Genomic DNA, 20,534 nt, shown 5'->3' on the forward strand with positions numbered 1-20,534 from the left:
GTGATTTAGCTATGAAGTCGAAGCTAAATCCAGCCTCAGGTGTGATTTCCATCAGCGGATATTTAGCTATGATTTAGCTCCGACTTCAGATCAAACCTAATTGCTTCGATCTTGCTCTGATTTTGGACTAACGAATACAAAATCATAGCTAAGCTAGGAAGTCGGAGCTAAATCATAGCTATAGAACCGGACAAAGAAATCGAACTTAAGTCTTTGCCACTAATTCAATTTGAAATATCAAGATCTGTTTGAAATATCAAGATCTGTTTGAAATATCAAGATCTGTTTGAAATATCAGGATCTGTTTGAAATATCAAGATCTGTTTGAAATATCAAGATCTGTTTGAAATATCAAGATCTGTTTGAAATATCAAGATCTGTTTTTGATGTATTTTAAAAGAGTGAGAAAAATCTAACTGAAAATATTCAAATAGAGACAGGAAACACTTCAATGCAGTTTGTTATACGGTAATTAAAAATGATCAATAATCTGGAAGATATTGTCGATTTTCTAAGTCTAGAAATATTTAATACAGATAATTCCTTTCTGTTTGCAATTAAAAAGCCCAAATCACTTTTGTAGAGAAACCACAATCAAAAATAATTAGTTTTCTAAATGTTAAACATTGATATTGATATTGCCAATTTTGCCATTAAAAGATTTGAACACTGAACACTGTGAACAGTGCTTTCACATAAAAACATGAAAATTTGGCTAAGCAAATTTTTCTAGAAAATAATTTTATGTTATTTTATGCACATACATTCATTTCAAGGCACATAGAAAAAATAAAACAAAAAAAACAATTTCAATAAATATTGAAACTTTTCAAACTACGTTTTTTGCATTTGACAATTTTTTTAAAATTTAGTTTTGGAAATTGCAGCACACTATACATATATCTAAAAATTACTTTGATTGCCATTTTGAATCCTAAAAAATGTCATGATGAAGAAAAAGTAAAACATTATTTTTAACATGAAATAAAAACGGTAAATATTATATTATCCTCTTAATGCAGAATTTGTGATAAAATTGCACTTCAGGTGGTGCAAAATAGCATAGTTCTCTGTATACTGCAACGGGAAAGATCTACAAACTTTTTAATAGTTTTTACAATAGAGAATATCTCTGAGACCCATCAAAATGTGGAATATGAAGACGATAATTAAGCAATCTTTATTGCAAATAGTTTTACCAGTAGAAACCTGCATAATTACCGTATTCAAGTTCTTTGGACTGTTTAAAATCATAACTTGAGCCTTACATTAGTCTTTCTATTTCATTTTTAAACTAGTCTCACTGTCTATACAGCTTACATTAGTCTTTCTATTCCACTGTTAAACTGGTCTCACTGTCTATACAGCTTACATTAGTCTTTCTATTCCACTGTTAAACTGGTCTCACTGTCTATACAGCTTACATTAGTCTTTCTATTCCACTTTTAAACTGGTCTCACTGTCTATACAGCTTACTTAGTCTTTCTATTCCATTGTTAAACTGGCCTCACTGTCCATACAGCTTACATTAGTCTTTTTATTCCACTGTTATACTGGTCTCACTGTCTATACAGCTTACATTAGTCTTTTTATTCCACTGTTAAACTGGTCTCACTGTCTATACTGCAGCTTACATTAGTCTTTCTATTCCACTTTTAAACTTGTCTCACTGTCTATACAGCTTACATTAGTCTTTCTATTCCACTGTTATACTGGTCTCACTGTCTATACAGCTTACATTAGTCTTTCTATTCCACTGTTAAACTGGTCTCACTGTCTATACAGCTGGTTAAACCCTCAAAGGATGAGAATTTAATGACGACCTGAAACTCTTTAAATATAACAACCTGAAGATTTCATATTAAATGTTTTTGCAAATAAAGAAAAAAGTTTACAGTTGAAGAGGCCATGCATGCAGGAACAAAGGCTGAATAAATTCTGTACAGTCATCTTAGATGTCTCATCCTTTCTGGAAAACCCTGTGTTATACAGTGAGATTAATTTAACAATGGAATAGGAAGACGACTGGAAAATATAATTTTATTTAACTGCTTGTTACCCCTGAGAAGTTATTTCATTCCATTTTCCAAATTCTTCCAATTTCTAAGAATTCCCATTTTCACATTCTTTTGCAAGTTTAAGGGAATACTTCAAATCAAATCAAATCAAATCAAATCAAATCAAATCAAATCAAATCAAATCAAGTCAAATCAAATCAGATCAAATCAAATCAAATCAAATCAAATCAATTCAAATCAAATCAAATCAAATCAAATCAAATCAAATCAAATCAAATCAAATCAAATCAAATCAATGCAAATCAAATCAAATCAAATCAAATCAAATCAAATCAAATCAAATCAAATCAAATCAAATCAATTCAAATCAAATCAAATCAATTCAAATCAAATCAAATCAAATCAAATCAAATCAAATCAAATCAAATCAAATCAAATCAAATCAAATCAAATCAATTCAAATCAAATCAAATCAAATCAAATCAAATCAAATCAAATCATGCTATATGCAGGGTGTTCCACGAAACATGACAGCTGGTGAATAGTTTAAAATGTCTTCTTCCATAATATGTCAAGTTGTTTGTTACCAAAGAGAATAATAATAAATATTTTATGGCATCCGTATTATAGTAAAATTGATTTCTAAGTAAAATATATTAGAGTAAAGCTAAATAAACTGCCAAAAGTATTTAATATCGAATACAGCATATGGAAGAAGACATTCAAAACTATTCACCAACTGTCGTGTTTCGTGGGACACCCTGTACATAAAAAGTAACTTTATTTATACCAAGCTTTAAACTTATATTTATTAGTTTTCTATAATCACCATCCCGCACCATGATTTTGTATAATTTTCATAAGCAAACAAAAAAATCGAATAACCCAAGGTTATAATGCAAGGAAAGTTATTTCAGAGGTGTACGCATCTTCTGTACTGCAATGCACTGTCTCTGGGCGGAAATATAAACACAAGACGGATATCACAGCCTGACATGGGATCCATCTTTCACATAAAAAATCAATGAAATATTCTGGTCACAGGAAACTTTTTGGTAAATTATCAAAATTTTCAAAATTCAATTCTTTAATCCTCCTCGGATACTAAACGAACACTGATGCATCTATTCTTGTTTACAAATTCCGCCCAGAGAGAACTGGTTTTAATATGTACGCAGAGTATACGCAACTGCAATTAACTTTCCTTGCATTATAACCTTGCAATAACCAAAGCTAGACATATCCAAAGTGTTTATCAAGTTGCAAAGATACCAATAATTCGAAAATTAGAGTTCATGCAAAGTTTTCAGTTCCTTGTGCTGCAAAACTGGATTTTGTGATGCTAGTAAACGTGACAAATCCTTCCCCCTCATTTTTGTTATAAAAACGACATTTCTAGTAGATTTAAGCGCATTCAGACTACAGAGTATCTAACCATACTTTACGACCTTGATTTTCTGAGAACAATTCATTTAAGTTCTAATTCTAACATTTGATGTTTTCATATTTTAAGAATAACCAATTAAAAATGTTAGCTCTTCTTCTGGTGTTGGTTCAGTTGTTAAATCTAGGAACTGTATCAGCTGACTGTAGCAAGGAGGAAGAGCAGAATAGTTGGAATACAATACAATGGTTCATCAGGAATATGATTATTTTGATTTAGATATCCTTAAATGGACTGTAAGCGTACTTTCAAGTGACTCTCCATGCAAATATGGCAATGCCCAATTTACAACGGTACCCCTGAAGCTTATATCTGATCAAGTTTAAACTATATATATGTATGATTATAGTTTTAAAAACTAATTATTTTCTATTGTTGTCTCTGCCCATAAGTATCTTGCACATTTCTGCTGTATAGGAAAACATATTTTCTGGATTAAATACCTTTCAAGCTAGAAAACTAATGGTTTTAAGGGAACCGACGCCGTGAATGGGGGTCACTTGAAATTACGCTTATACTCCCTTTAAAGGCCAATGGATACAAGTAAATTCAAATATAAGGATGTCAAAGAATACTTTTATTCTTTGAACCAAGTTTCTCTTAGTTTGCCTCTTCAATAATAAGTTATCGTTATGAGTTTGACACAATTCCAAAACTTAATTGGGAAAGTTTTTATGATTTTAGTGATTTAGGTAACCTTTCTTTAAAGAATTGGAAGGCCCGATTCACAGCATTGGACTTGGACAATTATTCCTTTTAAATTTAAATTAGAAACCGGCACATTCAGAGTTTTAAATTCTATATGTCCAAGGCTTCAAAAAAGTGTAGTCGAGTTGGTGAGATAAACTAAAATCTTTTTAAATCTAAATATTTGTATTCAGTAAAAAGTTGAATTCATACATTATTGATTAAGATTTGTACGATTACATATACATTTTATGTTTGGTTTTTAAACATTTTCACTATTTTTATCAATTAAAAGGATTCAATACATTTTCTTTTTTTTATAGATTTTGTATATCATTATATGTCAGGCAGATTTTCGTTTTAGAATGCCAGTGTAGAGCCTGACAACAGCACTTTGATGAACTATTTGTAAAACATGCATAGTAGTTTCCCACTTTTTCAGTTGATTTAACTGGACATAACCGGCACTGCTTATCTTCGCAATATCCAAACATAGGGTTATCCATATTTGACGGGGGTAATGGATCAGATTTAGATATAGGACTGGTCTCGGATTCAGTGCCAGACTCCTCAGAATCACCGGGGTTAGGGTTAGGTTGGGTTTTAGGCTCTGGATCAGGTTCAGACTCGGAGTTTGCATGTTTATTATTCCTGTCCAGCTGAGGAATAGGGGATGATACTAACGATTGAGAGCGTGTCTTTCTCTTCTTTTGGGGGGTTAAAGTTGAGATTTCTTCAACACATGGCGGAATCACAATGGACAGGGGGCCTCTCACGGACCTCTCCTCAGATTGCGGAACTTTCAGGGGTCTCTCTCCGGACTGGGAGTTTCTCATAGGCCTCTCCTCGGACTGGGGGGCTCTCGTGACTCTTTATTCTTTTCCTCCTTCTCCTTCGGGTTCTTAAGGACTGAGACCATGGAGCTTGCAATTTTGAGAAATTGAAGTACTCAATACCTTCTCTGAACCACAGTTTTAGCTCCACCTCTACACCAGCTTGTAAACACTCCCTATATAATCCCAGAACTCGATGAGTAAAACTCATTGTCAAGTAGATAAACTAAAATCAAAGTGTTGCGACACTTCAAAGTTGTCGCGGTGAAGATATCTTATAAATAGCTCATAAAACTTGTCTAGATCTATGTGACAATGGTACCCTTAAACCTTTCTTTCTCCATTGCGTCTGAAGCAAGAAATACGCAAGTCACTTTTAAAGAGAAACCACAATTAAAAATAAACAGTTTTAAAAACGAAAACCTGGATATCTAATTTCTTAATTGATCTAATAAAACTTTTAAGTGTACCGTGTCAGTGTGAATCTACTGTTCCGATCAAATAATAAAGGGTCACTTAAACTAAGCTTAGAGTCCATCTAAGCAAAAAGTGTTTACTCTATGCACCGTTTATTTTCAATTCGTTAAAGTACGAAAAGAACCCATGCGTCAAAATGCACGAAATAAAAAATTGATGCTTAACTTTCATACAAATTCCTACATTATTCATTATATTTGTTCATTGCTACTTATTCTTTATTATGATATATTGGTATAGGAAGCAGGAAGGCAAATGTCTAAATATTTATGTTGGGTAGGATTATTTAATTATTATTCACTGAAACACACCAAATAGTAGGGTTTCCATTCGCAAAACTTTTGCGCAATTTTTGCGGAACGAAACGCAATATTTTTCTTTCTTTGCGCATCAATTTTGCGCGAAAAAAAAGCAACAATTTGCGCAATCATTCGCAAAAGTCATTTCGCGCAAAATTGCCCTATTCCGCTTTTGCGAAACTCAAGTTTTGCGCAATTCTGCAACAAGAGTTTTGCGCAAATCCGCAATTTCGTAAAAATCAAACGGTTGGTGACGGTGTGTAATCCTTGGAATTCAATTCTGGAAAAATCTTGTTTTGGAATGTCTTCCTATTGGTCACTTTTACATAATTGACCAATGACAATTAAGAAGAGTTCAAATATCACAACTTTCTCGACAATTTTAGTTTTGGGCATGCATATTTCCTAAAAGTGGATTCTTCAGGCATTGGTTACTTTCTTGCATTATTTTATACGAGATTAAAAAGATTTCAGAAACTTGATTAAAAAAATTTAAGAATACAATTCATACTTGATTAAGCAAAGCTTTTAAGGCCGGGTCACTTGAAATTATTTAATAGGATTAAAATATTGCCAAGTTTCACACTCTCTAATTTCTATTTTATTAATTTTGATCCCTTAATTTAAACTTTTTTGAAACTGGAAGTAACCAATTGAGTGTAGTATAATCGTTATCATACTCGTATGTAAATATTTTTTTTTGTATATGGAAAAAATCTTCAGTTGTTTAATTCTAAGCTTAGAATATCAGTTTTTGACAATGTGCCTAAAAAGTTACATTTTGCGTAAAACTTGCAGTTTTGCGCAAATTGCGCAAAACTAAAATTTCGTGTCATGCGCAACTTTCGCAAAAAATATTTCCGGTTTTACGCAAATTGCACAAAATAGATAGCGCAAAACCGCGCAAAACTCATTGCGTTTCATGCGCAAAAATAGCGCAAAAGTTCGCAAAAATAAAATTTGCGCGAAAATAGCGCAAATTTTGTGCAAAAGATTTAGCCATTTCGTGGAAACCCTAACTGAACTGTTGTAAAAAGAGAGATTATTACAAACTCTCTCATACCTGAATGTGGAAACCCTACCAAATAGGTAAAAAATACAAATTTGATATTGCAACGATCGAAGAGTATTTATCTATTATCTAGACGAACGGGATATTTGTCAAAATTCACGTATGTTTTCGTTCAAGAAAGACAAAAGCTGTTAACTTCATAATTGTTAACAAACTAAAAACAACCGTTAATGAAAAAAAGAAAGCAAAGTGTGTTTTGAAAAAACAACGAATTGTATTAAATATTTTGCTTAAAATCATAAACTTGATGTTTTTATGTCATCTTCTATTTTTTCCCGCTATTTTATTTATTGAAATAATTGTTAACGGCTTTAAAGATTTAAAAAATATCTTCCGTTGACGCTGCTAATAAAATTGAAAAAATACTGTTTACTAATGGAAAGTTCAGCGCATAGCTTTCAGAAAACGTTCTTAGCTGAGCGCGTAGCTTTCAGAAAAAGGATTCCGCCCTATGTAACACATCTCCGCACACTATAACCTTGTTGGAGTCCGCTCTATGTATAATGTAACACATTTTTTAAAATTATTTAATCATTTCATAATCCTTACAAAAATAAAAAGTATAAAACAAATTCTGCGATGAACTTATAATACAATACAAAATGTTGACTCTGTCAAGAAGTTACACCAAATGCATCTCTTCAAATTTTTTTATTAATTTATTTTATTAATTTATTTTATTAATTTCTTGTGGAGCAGCTTGGTGGATTGAACATAGATATATTAAAAAATACCTTTTTGTCATAAAATAAATATATTCAGATTTTTTACTAGCTTTTTAGGTTGGAGAATATTCTGAACACTGGAGAACTAAACCTTGTATTCGAAGATGTAAATAATCTGCAAACTATGAAAGAGGAAATATATTTTACAACAAAATGTTTTTTCATAACAACTCATCAAGTAAATATTGAATTGAATAAAAACTGTGATTTTTATTATATAATTTCATTAAAAGAATGGCTCGACCGATTCATGAATATTAATTACCCTTTGAACCATTATCTGGTTAATAATGTGGAAGAATTCCTTCATTGTTTCTGCAGAAATGCGCATATCAAGTTATAGAGAAACCACAGTCCTCCTGTAATTATTAATTTCTGACAGAAGATGATAAAAATCTCATTTATTCTTTATGAGAAGTTTTGAGGGCACCGAGAAAAACGTTATTTTTTCTAAAAAGTTTCTTATTAAGGTTACTGCAGCCCAAAAACTGATAAAACTAGGGTTTTCTCCTAAATATATTTTCGTTCTAAAATCTGAGAATTCAGTGACAACAGATTCTCCAGGAAAATATCTGAAGTGTTTAAGAGAAAGAACTTAAAAAAGTAAAATTTAATAAATCTAGAGCTGTAAAGTTAAATGAGGCTATGTACTAATTATAACAACATACTTTACAAGGAAGTTCTGGGAATTTTACTTTTATTGTACACAATTTGATCGTTTTTTATATGAAAATGCGCAAATTTTTTTCCCGAAAACTTCGCTGAGATGGTGATTATTTTACGTAACTGTCCCAAGGGACGTTAAGTAACTTAACCCCCTCTGTTGGGGGAATCATAGGTCGGTAATATTGGTCAAAAGACGGTAAAATACCATAATGCGTTTGAACGGTATAGTTGTTCCTTTAAGATTTGATTAAGTTTTTCATGTTTTTTTTATTTTAGTTTAGTTAACTTTTTCTTATGGAAAATAGACTTGACACATGCAACAGTATTTGATTAAGTTTTTCATGTTTTTTTTTATTTTAGTTTAGTTAATTTGTTCTTATGGAAAATAGACTTGACACATGCAACAGTAAAATAGAATTTTTTAACTTTTGTCTTTTGATAAGATATTTAGCAGATATTGGTGATGTTATTATTCTCTTTAAATGTTCCAGATCGTTTAGTTTTTGGTAAGGATAACATTTGTTCAAGATTATTTATGTTCTGAAAGATGGCTTTTGAAGTTTTATTAGAATAAAAAATGTAAAAAAACAATATTTCCTTTTAGAATATTTTACAAAATTTTGGAAAAACGGTAAACATTTACTTTGAGATCCTTTTTAGCATAGTCACGTAAAAAGTGTTCCTAAATTACATGTAAGCTTTTCAAAACAAAATTCATTAATTATCTTTTTCTATAACTCTTTTAATCCATAAAATAAACCTCTTAGCTTATACATATAATTGTCAGCTAGCCGGCCAAACGGCTGGACCGAATTGGCTGACATTTTTTTAGGGTACCCTGAGGGTAACAAAGGTTAAACAATTTTAGAAAATGTCTTCAAAGTCGATTTTTTTCATAATTAGTTTTTTATAATTCCACGGTTAACGCCGGGCACTTCAGCTAGTATAACATATTTTAGGGATGTAAATAGGAATAAATTTACTGGTCTTTGGTCTAATTATTTAAACCGTGTAGTATTCAATAGAAACCAGGATATCAGAAGAATAGACTCATTATACAACAAACATTTCAGGTAACAAAATTGTAAATGTTTTTTTTTTGGGGGGGGGGTTCTTTGATCCATTTTATATCCTACATTTTAGTTTGTTAAAATCATACCTTTATAAAGCCCAATAACAATATATCAAACTTTTAAAGCGAATTTTACAGTCTTTGCAACAAGCATTGATCGAGTTTCTAATCCTTATATCTTTACAATCCAATGCCATAAACCTTTGATATTTCAAACTATGATTTCTGAATTAGATCAAACAAATAATCTAAGTTTGAAATATAAAATGTCTACACCAGGTTGCATAGTTTTAGGGATTAAAAAATTGAGTTTATGGCAAAGACATAATCCTCTTTAATATTGTTGGTGCCAAAACATCACTTAATAACTTAAAATAACTGTTGCTCCCAACTTCAACAGAACGAACAAAACAAATCCCCTCTGAGCCCGAAATTTAGTGTCGTTGAAGAAAACTTCCGAGTCATAGAGAATAGAATATATAGAGAGGAATTTAATGGAAAAAAGTGTAAAACGGCCATTTTGTTGTACTGTTTCCATACTGCAGGTGTACTTCACATATTTATGCTATATAACCTGTTGGGCCCTGGAATATCATTATATAGAAAATCTAAAATTATTGTTAAAAGAAAACCAAATTATGAAATAGGCTGGTTTCATAATTGACCAATGGTCATTTCACATAGACTCTATGCTTTCCACTTTACAAACGATGATTTTCCGTTATAACTATAAATCAAATGATGTTTTTATTCACCCTATTCATTATAAAGTTTATTTAACAGTTTAAAAAATTCGAAATTGAAATGGATAGTCTAGGGAACATACTGTATTAATGTACTCTACCGCATATAATTTGTGAACATTTACATGATTTGTACACTTTGAACTCCCTTTCAGGCTGAAAGGGACTGAAAAAATTCATACCGAGAGATTCTTTTAATTCCTCTCTATATATTCTATTCTCTATGTTCCGAGTTCCTTTTTGGGGTCTTAACGTTTTTGTAGATTTTGATTTAAGAGATTCGAAAAAACATATTTCAAAACACAAATATTGATATTCATGAAACTATCTAACCCCATTCGTGAAACCCGGGTTTTAAAACTGGTTTTCACAATGATACCCTGTCTTAAGTTTTGGGCTCTTTATACGGTGTACTGCATTTACATTATATCATGTACACAATATCATGCTAATTAATTTAAGATTTTAGTTTTCTTTCTTCAACTTGATATTTAAATGCATAACTGAATGACTTAAAGCAAACAGAGAAATTAGTTTCGCCATGCAGGAAACCATGCATGTAAGAAAAATTATTGCACAAATTCCGCACAGTGGTCTCTTAAGTCCTGCACTTTGTAGGTATCCCTGTAGAGAATACTCCCAAACAAAAACTGTCATAAAAGAAAATTTCCCACCAGCTGATTGTCTAGTAAAATGGTGTCAATTAGTTTATAATTCTGCCGTCAGGGCCCTATCCCTACGTGACAATTTCCCAAAGGAGTTACGCGCGCTTATAGCCACGTCGAATTAAAAAAAAGAGAGAGATTAGTATATGCTTCAGAGTTTGGTTAGGTCTTACCCTTTCTGGGACGAGCACTGCGACAAGGACCGAGCGCCGGGGTTAGAATTCAGGCTGTCACTGTCTTGTAATTCGACGCGGCATGCGTGTAACTCCTTTGGGTCTCTGCCTCCCTACCTACATATTTTTAGGGTTGCGTATAATATTGTGAATCCTAAGTTTGATCAGAAGAACAAATATCCTTCTGCTGGCACATACGAGGGTTATTATCTAAACACATTTTCAGGTTTGCACCATAATAATTTATTTATAACTATAAAATTATATAAAGTACCCTTCCAGTCACGTAAAACTAACTCAGAGGTATGTACTATGTATATTTTTACAACGAAGTGCATCCTGTATCGGAATATTTTCATCACTCATTCAAAATCGATCAAAAATAGCAAAAGAGACCTTTGCCAAAATGTTTAACATACGTAGCAAACACAATAGTATGAAATAGCAAATACGAAAAATCTACATTTAATGGGTAAAAATAGGTTCTAAAGTTAAATATCACTGGACTAAAAATTCTGTGGTTTATTTCAAGTTCCTGGCTGACTTTAAAGCAGCTAGAGCAAGCTCTGTACAGTACACACACAGACTTTATCAGGCAAAACGGGACGGTACATCAAATCTAAGTAGATTCTACTTTAGGACCTCCTTCCAGTTTGCCGTGGAGGAATACTGTAATTTCAAAATGTTTGTTACTAGAAAAATTTTAAAAATATTGAAGAAAATATGATAAAATGATTTTTAATAGATGAAACAAGGATAAAAACATATGTAACCACTTTCTCCCCTTGGATAGCAAAACATTTCCTTAGCTGTAGAGCTCGTTTTCTGTCGAGTAATGAACGAATTAAAAATACCTCGGGCAACGCTGGGTATTTCTGCCATTCATTTGTTACTTAATTAGGAACCCAGATATGCCTGGAAACTAGACTTTCTCTATAAAAATCAATCCACTAAAATTAGAATTTTATATTTTATATTTTATATTTTATACTGTTTCAAAATGTGAACAGGAGTTTTGATTCAGAGATTATTTCAAACATTTATATAGCTTGGGAACCTTACCACTAAGTTTTCTTTAAAAGAGTCAACGTACTAAACTTAGACATTTTAAACCAAGCTAAGAACGCGTTCCTCAGTCAAAATTTTAAGCAAATATATGTTTAATATATATAAAGATAAAATTATTGTTTTCTTTTAGTTGTTTAAGATCGTCTTTATTCTCCAGATTATTTCTACAATTTATTAAGAAAAGTATGAGTTAAAAACTGAATTAATTTATGCCAATGATACCTGGGGAGCCTATAATACTGTCACTCAAAAATGGAATGGAGCAATTGCTTTGGTATCAGGCTTAGTATTTTTTGTTCTTCTTAAAGGGAGTGTTCACGAAAAATGAAAGGGATAGGCTTACGGCGAAAAATTATAGATCGCTACTAATCATACTGAACTATAAGATGCGAATATTGGGAGAAAATTGTTAAAAACTACTCTTATCGAAGAACGTAGCGTTCATACAGATTTAGAAAGTTGCAACATTGGGATCGTAAAAAAAAAATCTATTTTATTTCAAACAAATCATTAAGATATCACAGCCCATAATCATTGATACTTTTTCGACGAATTCATATATAGTTGAAATTTTATAATATTTTTCATTTGTTTTGTATACCCCCTTTCATTTTTTGCAAACACTTCCTTTAAAGGGAATGTAGAGTCACTTTTGTTGAGAACCCACGCTTGAAAGTAATCAGCTTCAAAAATATAAACATTATGATCTTATTCATACGTCATTAGACAAAGATTTTCAGGTTGCGAAACCGGCTTTGTCATCTTTGCATGAAGGGTCACGTGACATTAAGCTTACAGTGTCTTTTATAAGAAGTATTAATAGAATTATCACATTTTTCACCATGCTCACAAAGATATAAAAATGAACATTTAAATAAAGTTTTCAAAGAACATTATGTATCTATTTATGTCATTGTAATGGGTATTATTAAGTGCGAAAAAGTTTTTGCCGGGATTTTTATTTTTTCTAGTTTATTTAAGATCAAAATACTTTTTTTTTGATCGAAAATAAACTAGAAAAATTAAAAATTACAGCAAAAACTTTTTCGCACCCATGATACCCATTTCAATAACATATAGTTTTATTCAGTTTCACTCAAATTATTTAAAAGCAGGTCGATAAACGGGAAATATTAGGTGTGATAAATTCCATTAAAATTGAATAAAATATTCTTTTTTAAAACATTTTTTTAAACCTACGCAGAATCTTCGATTATAAAATAAATCGTTGACATGAGAAAGAATTGTATAATTTTTATTTATAATATAAAGAAACCCCTGTATATTTATAATATAAAGACTAGATATTGTATATGTATAAAGGTTGGATATGATAAAGCTGATTTAGGTGTAGGATATATTTCATATACTCAACAAAGGTAACTTTATACATTAATAGAAATGGGTTTACCCCTTACACCATGCCTATTGACCTAGAAGCTAGTGTGTGGGTATCTAAGGTCAATATGAAAATTTAGCAAATTATTTTGAAAAAACATGTAAAACCTATCATCATTTTATATTTCAACTTAATTTTTAAATGCACCATAATAAAAGAAATCACTTCTAATAATTGGTATTTAACCCCCAAGATGAAATGTATGAACACCAAGAATGAAAATATACTTTTTTTAATTACAGTATCCAGGGAAGAGATCTCCAGTTGACAATATCATAAAGGTAAATTTTTTTACAAATAATTTATTTAGATCCATTATTTTTTTATTTAATGTAGGATCTATCTTTTTTAACAATTTTACCTTAAATTGGCGCAATTCTAAAAAAAGTGTCGACATTTTTTATTTTTCCTCGGGTCATGTGGATTTCCAAAATGTGTGCACACTAGCCCGATCGTTTGAGCCGTTTCGAAGGTTATTTGATTGAAACCAACAGAAAAGCGAAGTATTTATTTAGATGATTATAAGTAAATTACAATCATCGATTTTTTACAAGAAATTTCTATTTTCTTTATCGGAATATCTTTGAAAAGGTTTTTGACCGTTATACTTGGTTTGCTCTTCTTGGAAGGTAAACAAACAAATTTCATAACAAGCAAATTTCATAACAATAAAAAAATTTAAAGTAATTATTTTTAGTTTAGCATTAACAAGTCTTGTTCTATTTGTCATTGTAAATGTTCTTAGAAGCCTTGGGTTCAAACAGGTAAAATTTATAATAAAACTTTTTTAAGAAAACGTAGTTTAAAGGGACTCTATACGTAATTTCAAGCAAAGATGGCAAAGATGGCAATGACCGATTTACAAGGGTATCCTTAAAACCTTTTGTATGCTGTTTATTTAATCCAACTTTGAGATTTCATTAATTTTTTAAGAAATATTACTTGGTCTTTAACAAAACAAAAGTTTGTTTTCAAAAAAGTTTTGTTTGTCCAGCCGGACAATGTTCTTGTGTTGTTGGCACCGTTCTCTATCTTAAACGCAGAACCAATGCCAGAATGGTTTCTTATATCTAACAAACGAGGTAGGACAACTTATAAGTTAAAGCACAGTGATTTTTGGACTAAATATTTGCTATTTTATTTGCAAATGATTAAAGGGACCGTTCACTTAATTTCATGGTAAGCTAATTAGCCTATTAGCTTTTCATTCGTATTAGTCTTACTTTTCAAAGATATCTATGACAACAGCCCAATAAAATCTAAAATTATCATACTTCAATGACAGTGTCAGCCATTATAAAATAAAAAATAAAACTTTTGATTTTAGAAGTTTTTCGTGTTCAAACATGATTTAAAAAATGAACACGTTTTTACAAAGACGACTTTCTCGCTCAGACAAACCGGTTCCTAAGTTCTAACTCTTTAATAAATCACGGGGATTCTTGGGGAAGCAGGGAAAACGTATCAAATATTCAAATGTTTAAATAAGTTATATTTAAAAAATGGAGAATTTTAAAATAATTTTTAAAAAAATTAAAGATATCTACAATCAACTAGTAGACACTACAATCTAATTTAATATTTTTAAATTTTTAAAAATCCATGACTTTGACAAAAGGCATCAAATAGTGTGAATAAAAAGGTATCATTGTTGTCGCTAAGGAACAAGATTCTGACGATGAACAGATAGACAAAGGAATAACCCTCAAATCAAAATCGATAATGCAGAAAACTCTTTATTTCCTAAAAAAAATGAAATGAATAATGATAAATAATTATTACAATGGTTTACGAATTTATAATGAAAAGAGGGGGGGGTCTTAATGTTAATGGTTGACAATCATACCTTTGCGCTGGAGTTCTGAAAGATAATTCGGCTTTATCTCACGCCACAGTTGTCTTTGAAAAGTAAGACTAATGCCAATGAACAGCTAGTAGTTTACCCCTAATTACCCAAATAAGTGAACGATCCCTTTTAAAACTATTTAAAAAAATGTTTAATTTTTTAGTATATTCGGGAAGTATTTTGATGATGACTTTTGCTTTGTTTTCAACATTGGTCATTTTCGCGTTTTCCAGCAATCTAAGGTATATTTTTTCCAGTAATTTAAGGTATAGATTTCCAGCAATCTAAGGTATAGTTTTCCAGCAATCTAAGGTATATTTTTTCCAGTAATTTAAGGTATAGATTTCCAGCAATCAAAGGTATGGTTTTCCAGCAATCTAAGGTATGGTTTTCCATCAATCTAAGGTATGGTTTTCCAGCAATCTAAGGTATAGTTTTCCAGCAATCTAAGGTATAGTTTTCCAGCAATCTAAGGTATAGTTTTCAAACAATCTAAGGTATAGTTATCCAGCAATCTAAGGTATGGTTTTCCAACAATCTAAAGTATGGTTTTCCAGCAATCTAAGGTATAGTTTTCCAGCAATCTAAGGTATACTTTTGTATATTTAGTGTTTACATTGTGTAATTTTTTTTCTTTTCAGAGCTATTCTTTTATCCCCCAACTACGAAGTTCCCATTGATACTTCTCGCCAGATTGCGGAGAAAAAAATGGTTAAATAAAAAATTGGAATTTTGATAATTTTTGTATAATTTCAATCTTTGCACAAATAATTATTTATTAAAATTCATAAATCATCTTCAATATATTGAGGAAGAAACAAGTAACGCATACATGTTGTGCTAATAGATCAAAACTAGTTTTTTGCTAACAAAAGTCTCGACTCAATCTTAAAAGGTCAGTTGTTAATCCTGAAATAGCTACATGCAGTATTATCATACACACAGCGCACAGGAACATTAAAGCGACTGAAGGCTTTATTTCAAGTGACCCTCTATTTATAAAAGTACATAACTGATTCACAACAGTACCATTTATACGTTTGTCTGATCATTGATGGCAGAGTAATCCGTGTTTTTATCTCTAAAATTGTGTTTTAACTACCGGAAATCAGACACGCTTCTCTACAAATGGAAGGCCTGCACTTTAACAAACGCCTGCAGAGCTGGGAACTCTCGTGTTGGATACTCACAATCCTGATCGCTTGATCTCGATATAACCTGTGGACACTTTAATTTGAGGATTAATGCCTAATCTCTTTATTTCATGTACACCTTCCGGGTTTATCGCGTAAATATTAAATTAATCTGCAGTTTAACAATCAAGATCAAGTATTGAATTTGATATCCACAATACAAGAGGTTCCCAGCTCAGTTTTACTTGTATTGTAGTATGTAGCTCTGAGTCCTGGAGGAGCCTGGCATTATAATTATCTTCTAACCTCATCAGATCCAGATAGAGTTGATATGATGGACCGAGTTCTTTTTATATCAGATAGGGTAATATGCCAGGGTGTCCCACGAAGCATGAGCGTTGGTAAATAGTTTGGAATTTCTTCTTCCGTTTACTGTACACTGTACAGTGATAACCAGAAAACGATGGAAAAGGAGGACGACTTTATAGCAATACTTGAGTGTGCTTAATATTGTTTAAAAGCAAATAAAGTGAAACCCTTAATAACAAATACATCGAAAGAATTCATCAAATGTCGTATTCTTCACTTTCGGATAATGGAATGTTGCAGATATTTAGTTTTTTAATTAAATGATTATATGGAACTCTTTAAAACTGTTCCCGCATATTCATGGTTATTTTTTTATTTTCTCAAATACTGAAATTTACGTAATATAGTATAAAACTCATTGAAAAATTGTCAAGAAAACATTTGATAAATTATTCCGATGTATTCGTTATTAAGGGTTTCACTGTAGGTTCACCAGATACTTATCAAATCACTGATTAAGTGAAATGGGTCTCTGTGAGTTTTCAATTCCTGTGTCTAATGTTCATTAAAGTATTTTAAGTTAGAACTTGAGTCTACAAGTCGTCTTCCTATTCCAGAGTTTTCTGGTTTTTACTGTATTATCTATTAAATGCTTATGCTCAAATATATTTAACTTTGAAATCAATTTTACTGTATAATATTTATATTTTTTTTTGGTATCAAATAGCTTGACAAATGGAAAAAGACATTCCTTAAATCCACCAACTGTCATGTTTCGTGGGACACCCTATTGCATATAGGGTAATTTTTTTACATATACCGGATAGAGAAATCTTTATTAGTAATCCAGATAGGGTAATTTTTATACATATACCAGATAGAGTAATCTTTATTAGTAATCCAGATAGGGTAATTTTTATACATATACCAGATAGAGTAATCTTTATTAGTAATCCAGATAGGGTAACTTTTACACATATACCAGATAGTGAAATCTTTATTAGTAATCCAGATAGGGTAATTTTTTTACATATACCGGATAGAGTAATCTTTATTTGTAGTCCAGATCGAGAATTTATATACATATATACAAGTGTTGACCTTTAAAAAAGTCAGAAAATATTCAAATAAAGAAATCAGAAAAAAAACCAAATATTCTATAACATTTATTTAAGAAAAACAATATTGTTTTGAAATATTTGACCAAGACACAAAGATTGTAAATTGGTTGGTTTAGAAATTAATAAGAAACTATGGACGAAAATCAGTTAGAAGGTGTTTGTAGAACTTCATGATGGTGGTACAGATCATCAATCTTGACGGCAGGCTTTCTCACAACTAGGCTTAGTCTAAGGGAGAGAGATTGCAGACTTATCGTGTATACAGGATAATGGAAGGAAGTCTGGTTCCGCCCGGATCTCTGGAACATTGTGGAGTGCGGAGCTAGGTGTAAGAAGTGTCTTCTGCTGTTAGTTCTGTATCTGAATCATCATCATGAAGGAGCCAGGGTTGAGGAGATGTGAATGTCTTGAGTGTTTGTAGCTGACTGCTGGGTGAAGCGGGAGCTAGGGTGAGCGGGGATTTGACATGTGTGGTGTGTTGTATTGCGGAAATGGATCCTGAGTACACACACATCCAGAGAATTAACATCGGCATTTGAGTCGGTGAAATCGTCTTCCTTATATTTCGAATTTATTTTAACAACAAGATAGAGTAATCTTTATACATATACCAGATAGAGTAATGTTTATTTGTAATCCAGATAGAGTAATCTTTATACATATACCAGATAGAGTAAACTTTATTAGTAATCCAGATAGGGTAATTTTTATACATATACCAGATAGAGAAATCTTTATTAGTAATCCAGATAGGGTAATTTTTTTACATATACCGGATAGAGTAATCTTTATTTTTAATCCAGATCGGGTAATTTATATTTATATATACAAGATAGAGTAATCTTTATACATATTCCAGATAGAGTAATGTTTATTAGTAATCCAGATAGGGTAATCTTTATACATATACAAGATAGAGTAATGTTTATTTGTAATCCAGATAGGGTAATCTTTATACATATACCAGATACAATAAACTTTATTTGTAATCCAGATAGGGTAATCTTTATACATATACCAGATAGAGTAATCTTTATTAGTAATCCAGATAGGGTGATCTTTATACATATACCGGATAGAGTATCTTTATTAGTAATCCAGATAGGGTAATCTTTATACATATACCAGATAGAGTAATCTTTATTAGTAATCCAGATAGGGTAATCTTTATACATATAGAGTATCTTTATTAGTAATCCAGATAGGGTAATCTTTATACATATACCAGATAGAGTAATCTTTATTAGTAATCCAGATAGGGTAATCTTTATACATATACCGGATAGAGTAATCTTTATTAGTAATCCAGATAGGGTAATTTTTTTACATATACCGGATAGAGTAATCTTTATTTGTAGTCCAGATCGGGTATTTTATATATATATACAAGATAGAGTAATCTTTATACATATACCAGATAGAGTAATCTTTATTAGTAATCCAGATAGGGTAATTTTTATACATATACCAGATACAATAAACTTTATTAGTAATCCAGATAGGGTTATTTTTATACATAATTACAGCTTTACCAACAAGGAAATGGATTTTAGATTCTGAAAAAGAACCTATTTTAAAATCTTTTTAGGAGGAAAGATGCACAATTGCCCCTCAAGAAAAAACAAATGTTTGTTTGGGGGATAAGGTGGAATGTTTATCCTAGAACTTTTAAAGAAATTGAGTCTTTGACTTAACAAAAATTTTCTAATCACTACATTTTTGCAACCTGGTAGTGTAAACTTTGATATCTCAAAAAAAGATTATTTGAGTCAATAGAATTCATAATTTGAATTATCTAAGGTTTATAACATTGGGTTGAAAATAAAGGAATTAGAAGTAGGAATCAATTCCTTTTCTCCACTGTATTATTTTAAAACAACGTAAATATAATTTATTAGGAAAGTACTCTAAATTTTGTGAAGAATAATCCAATATTTCCCAAAAATAAACCAATTCTCTACTTTAGTAAGGTAAACTTTGAAATAAATTATTAACATTAGACATTTAGGACGCTTTGTGTCTCTCTAGTACAATCTTTCTACGTATGTTTATATTTAAAAAGTAAAAGTGACAAATGTTGCCAAAGGTTAAATTAGAATATCACGAAATTATAAATAAAATTCCCCCCCCCCAAAAAAAAAAAATTGATTCTTTGATTTTATTTTAGGAGCAGATTCGACCTTATTTTTACGGCTGGGTTGTTCAAAACAATTCTATTTGGACCGAGATTGTCAATAATCACATTCTACTGGGTCATCAGGAATTTTTTTCATTATAATTATCAAATTATTATTAATTTATTACCTGCTGGACTTGAGTTCATAGATATCCTCAGACGCATAGATTAATAACAATACAGATAGTTCACTAAATGTCGTCATTTCAAGATTTAATAGTTTTCGTTCACAATAAACCTGATGCAGAAGCCCAAAGGAGTTACGCGAAGACAACGTTGAAAAACAAGACATAGAGAGAGAGCATGCGCATAAATTCTTTGGGTCTCTGCCTCAGGGTTTTTGTGAACGAAAAAACCCTTAAATCTTGAAAAGCAAAATCTATTGTCCTCTCTGTATTGTTATTAATCTTTGCTCAGACTGAATATTTAAAAAAAAACTGATAACTCGCCTAAGATTCTAATTTTCTTTGCATAGTATTTTTGCAATCTGATGTAGACCTTCAGTAATTTCGATTATGATTGAAAAAGTTAAAAATATTGGTAGCGTTTTTCATCAGGTTGCAGAAGTAGGTATCAGAAGATAAAGTGTAATGAAATCCATTATTTAT

At 31.1% G+C, this 20,534-nt stretch overlaps 1 protein-coding gene and 2 long non-coding RNA genes across 3 annotated transcripts; all 3 read left to right on the plus strand.

The window, feature by feature from the left end:
• Nucleotides 1–5,404: 5,404 nt before the first annotated feature.
• Nucleotides 5,405–8,121, plus strand: LOC111704765 (uncharacterized). Its single transcript, XR_002765878.1, has 3 exons — nt 5,405–5,735; nt 7,613–7,733; nt 8,026–8,121. It is a non-coding gene; the product is annotated as an uncharacterized LOC111704765 (long non-coding RNA).
• A 1,034-nt stretch (nt 8,122–9,155) lies between these two features.
• LOC111704779 (uncharacterized) lies at nt 9,156–13,321 on the plus strand. The gene is made up of 4 exons (XR_002765880.1): nt 9,156–9,294; nt 11,006–11,100; nt 12,122–12,216; nt 13,266–13,321. It is a non-coding gene; the product is annotated as an uncharacterized LOC111704779 (long non-coding RNA).
• A 24-nt stretch (nt 13,322–13,345) lies between these two features.
• On the plus strand, nt 13,346–20,299 carry LOC111704780 (uncharacterized). The gene is made up of 11 exons (XM_023477126.1): nt 13,346–13,402; nt 13,584–13,622; nt 13,933–13,970; nt 14,039–14,105; nt 14,336–14,423; nt 15,351–15,429; nt 15,829–15,898; nt 16,577–16,684; nt 19,339–19,395; nt 19,649–19,720; nt 19,918–20,299. The coding sequence occupies exons 1-11, from the start codon at nt 13,364–13,366 to the stop codon at nt 20,026–20,028; spliced, it is 768 nt and encodes a 255-aa protein (XP_023332894.1). The 5' UTR covers nt 13,346–13,363; the 3' UTR covers nt 20,029–20,299.
• Nucleotides 20,300–20,534: the final 235 nt, after the last annotated feature.

The sequence above is a fragment of the Eurytemora carolleeae genome, unplaced genomic scaffold, assembly GCF_000591075.1.
Source record: "Eurytemora carolleeae unplaced genomic scaffold, Eaff_2.0 scaffold633, whole genome shotgun sequence".
Classification (NCBI taxonomy): domain Eukaryota; kingdom Metazoa; phylum Arthropoda; class Copepoda; order Calanoida; family Temoridae; genus Eurytemora; species Eurytemora carolleeae.

Coding starts and splice junctions, on each gene's coding strand:
- LOC111704780 (XM_023477126.1), top strand. CDS start 13,364: ATGCCTATTGACCTAGAAGCTAGTGTGTGGGTATCTAAG. Junction 13,403..13,583: donor CTAGTGTGTGGGTATCTAAG/GTCAATATGAAA, acceptor TTTTAATTACAG/TATCCAGGGAAGAGATCTCC. Junction 19,396..19,648: donor ATGTTTGTTTGGGGGATAAG/GTGGAATGTTTA, acceptor ATAATTTATTAG/GAAAGTACTCTAAATTTTGT.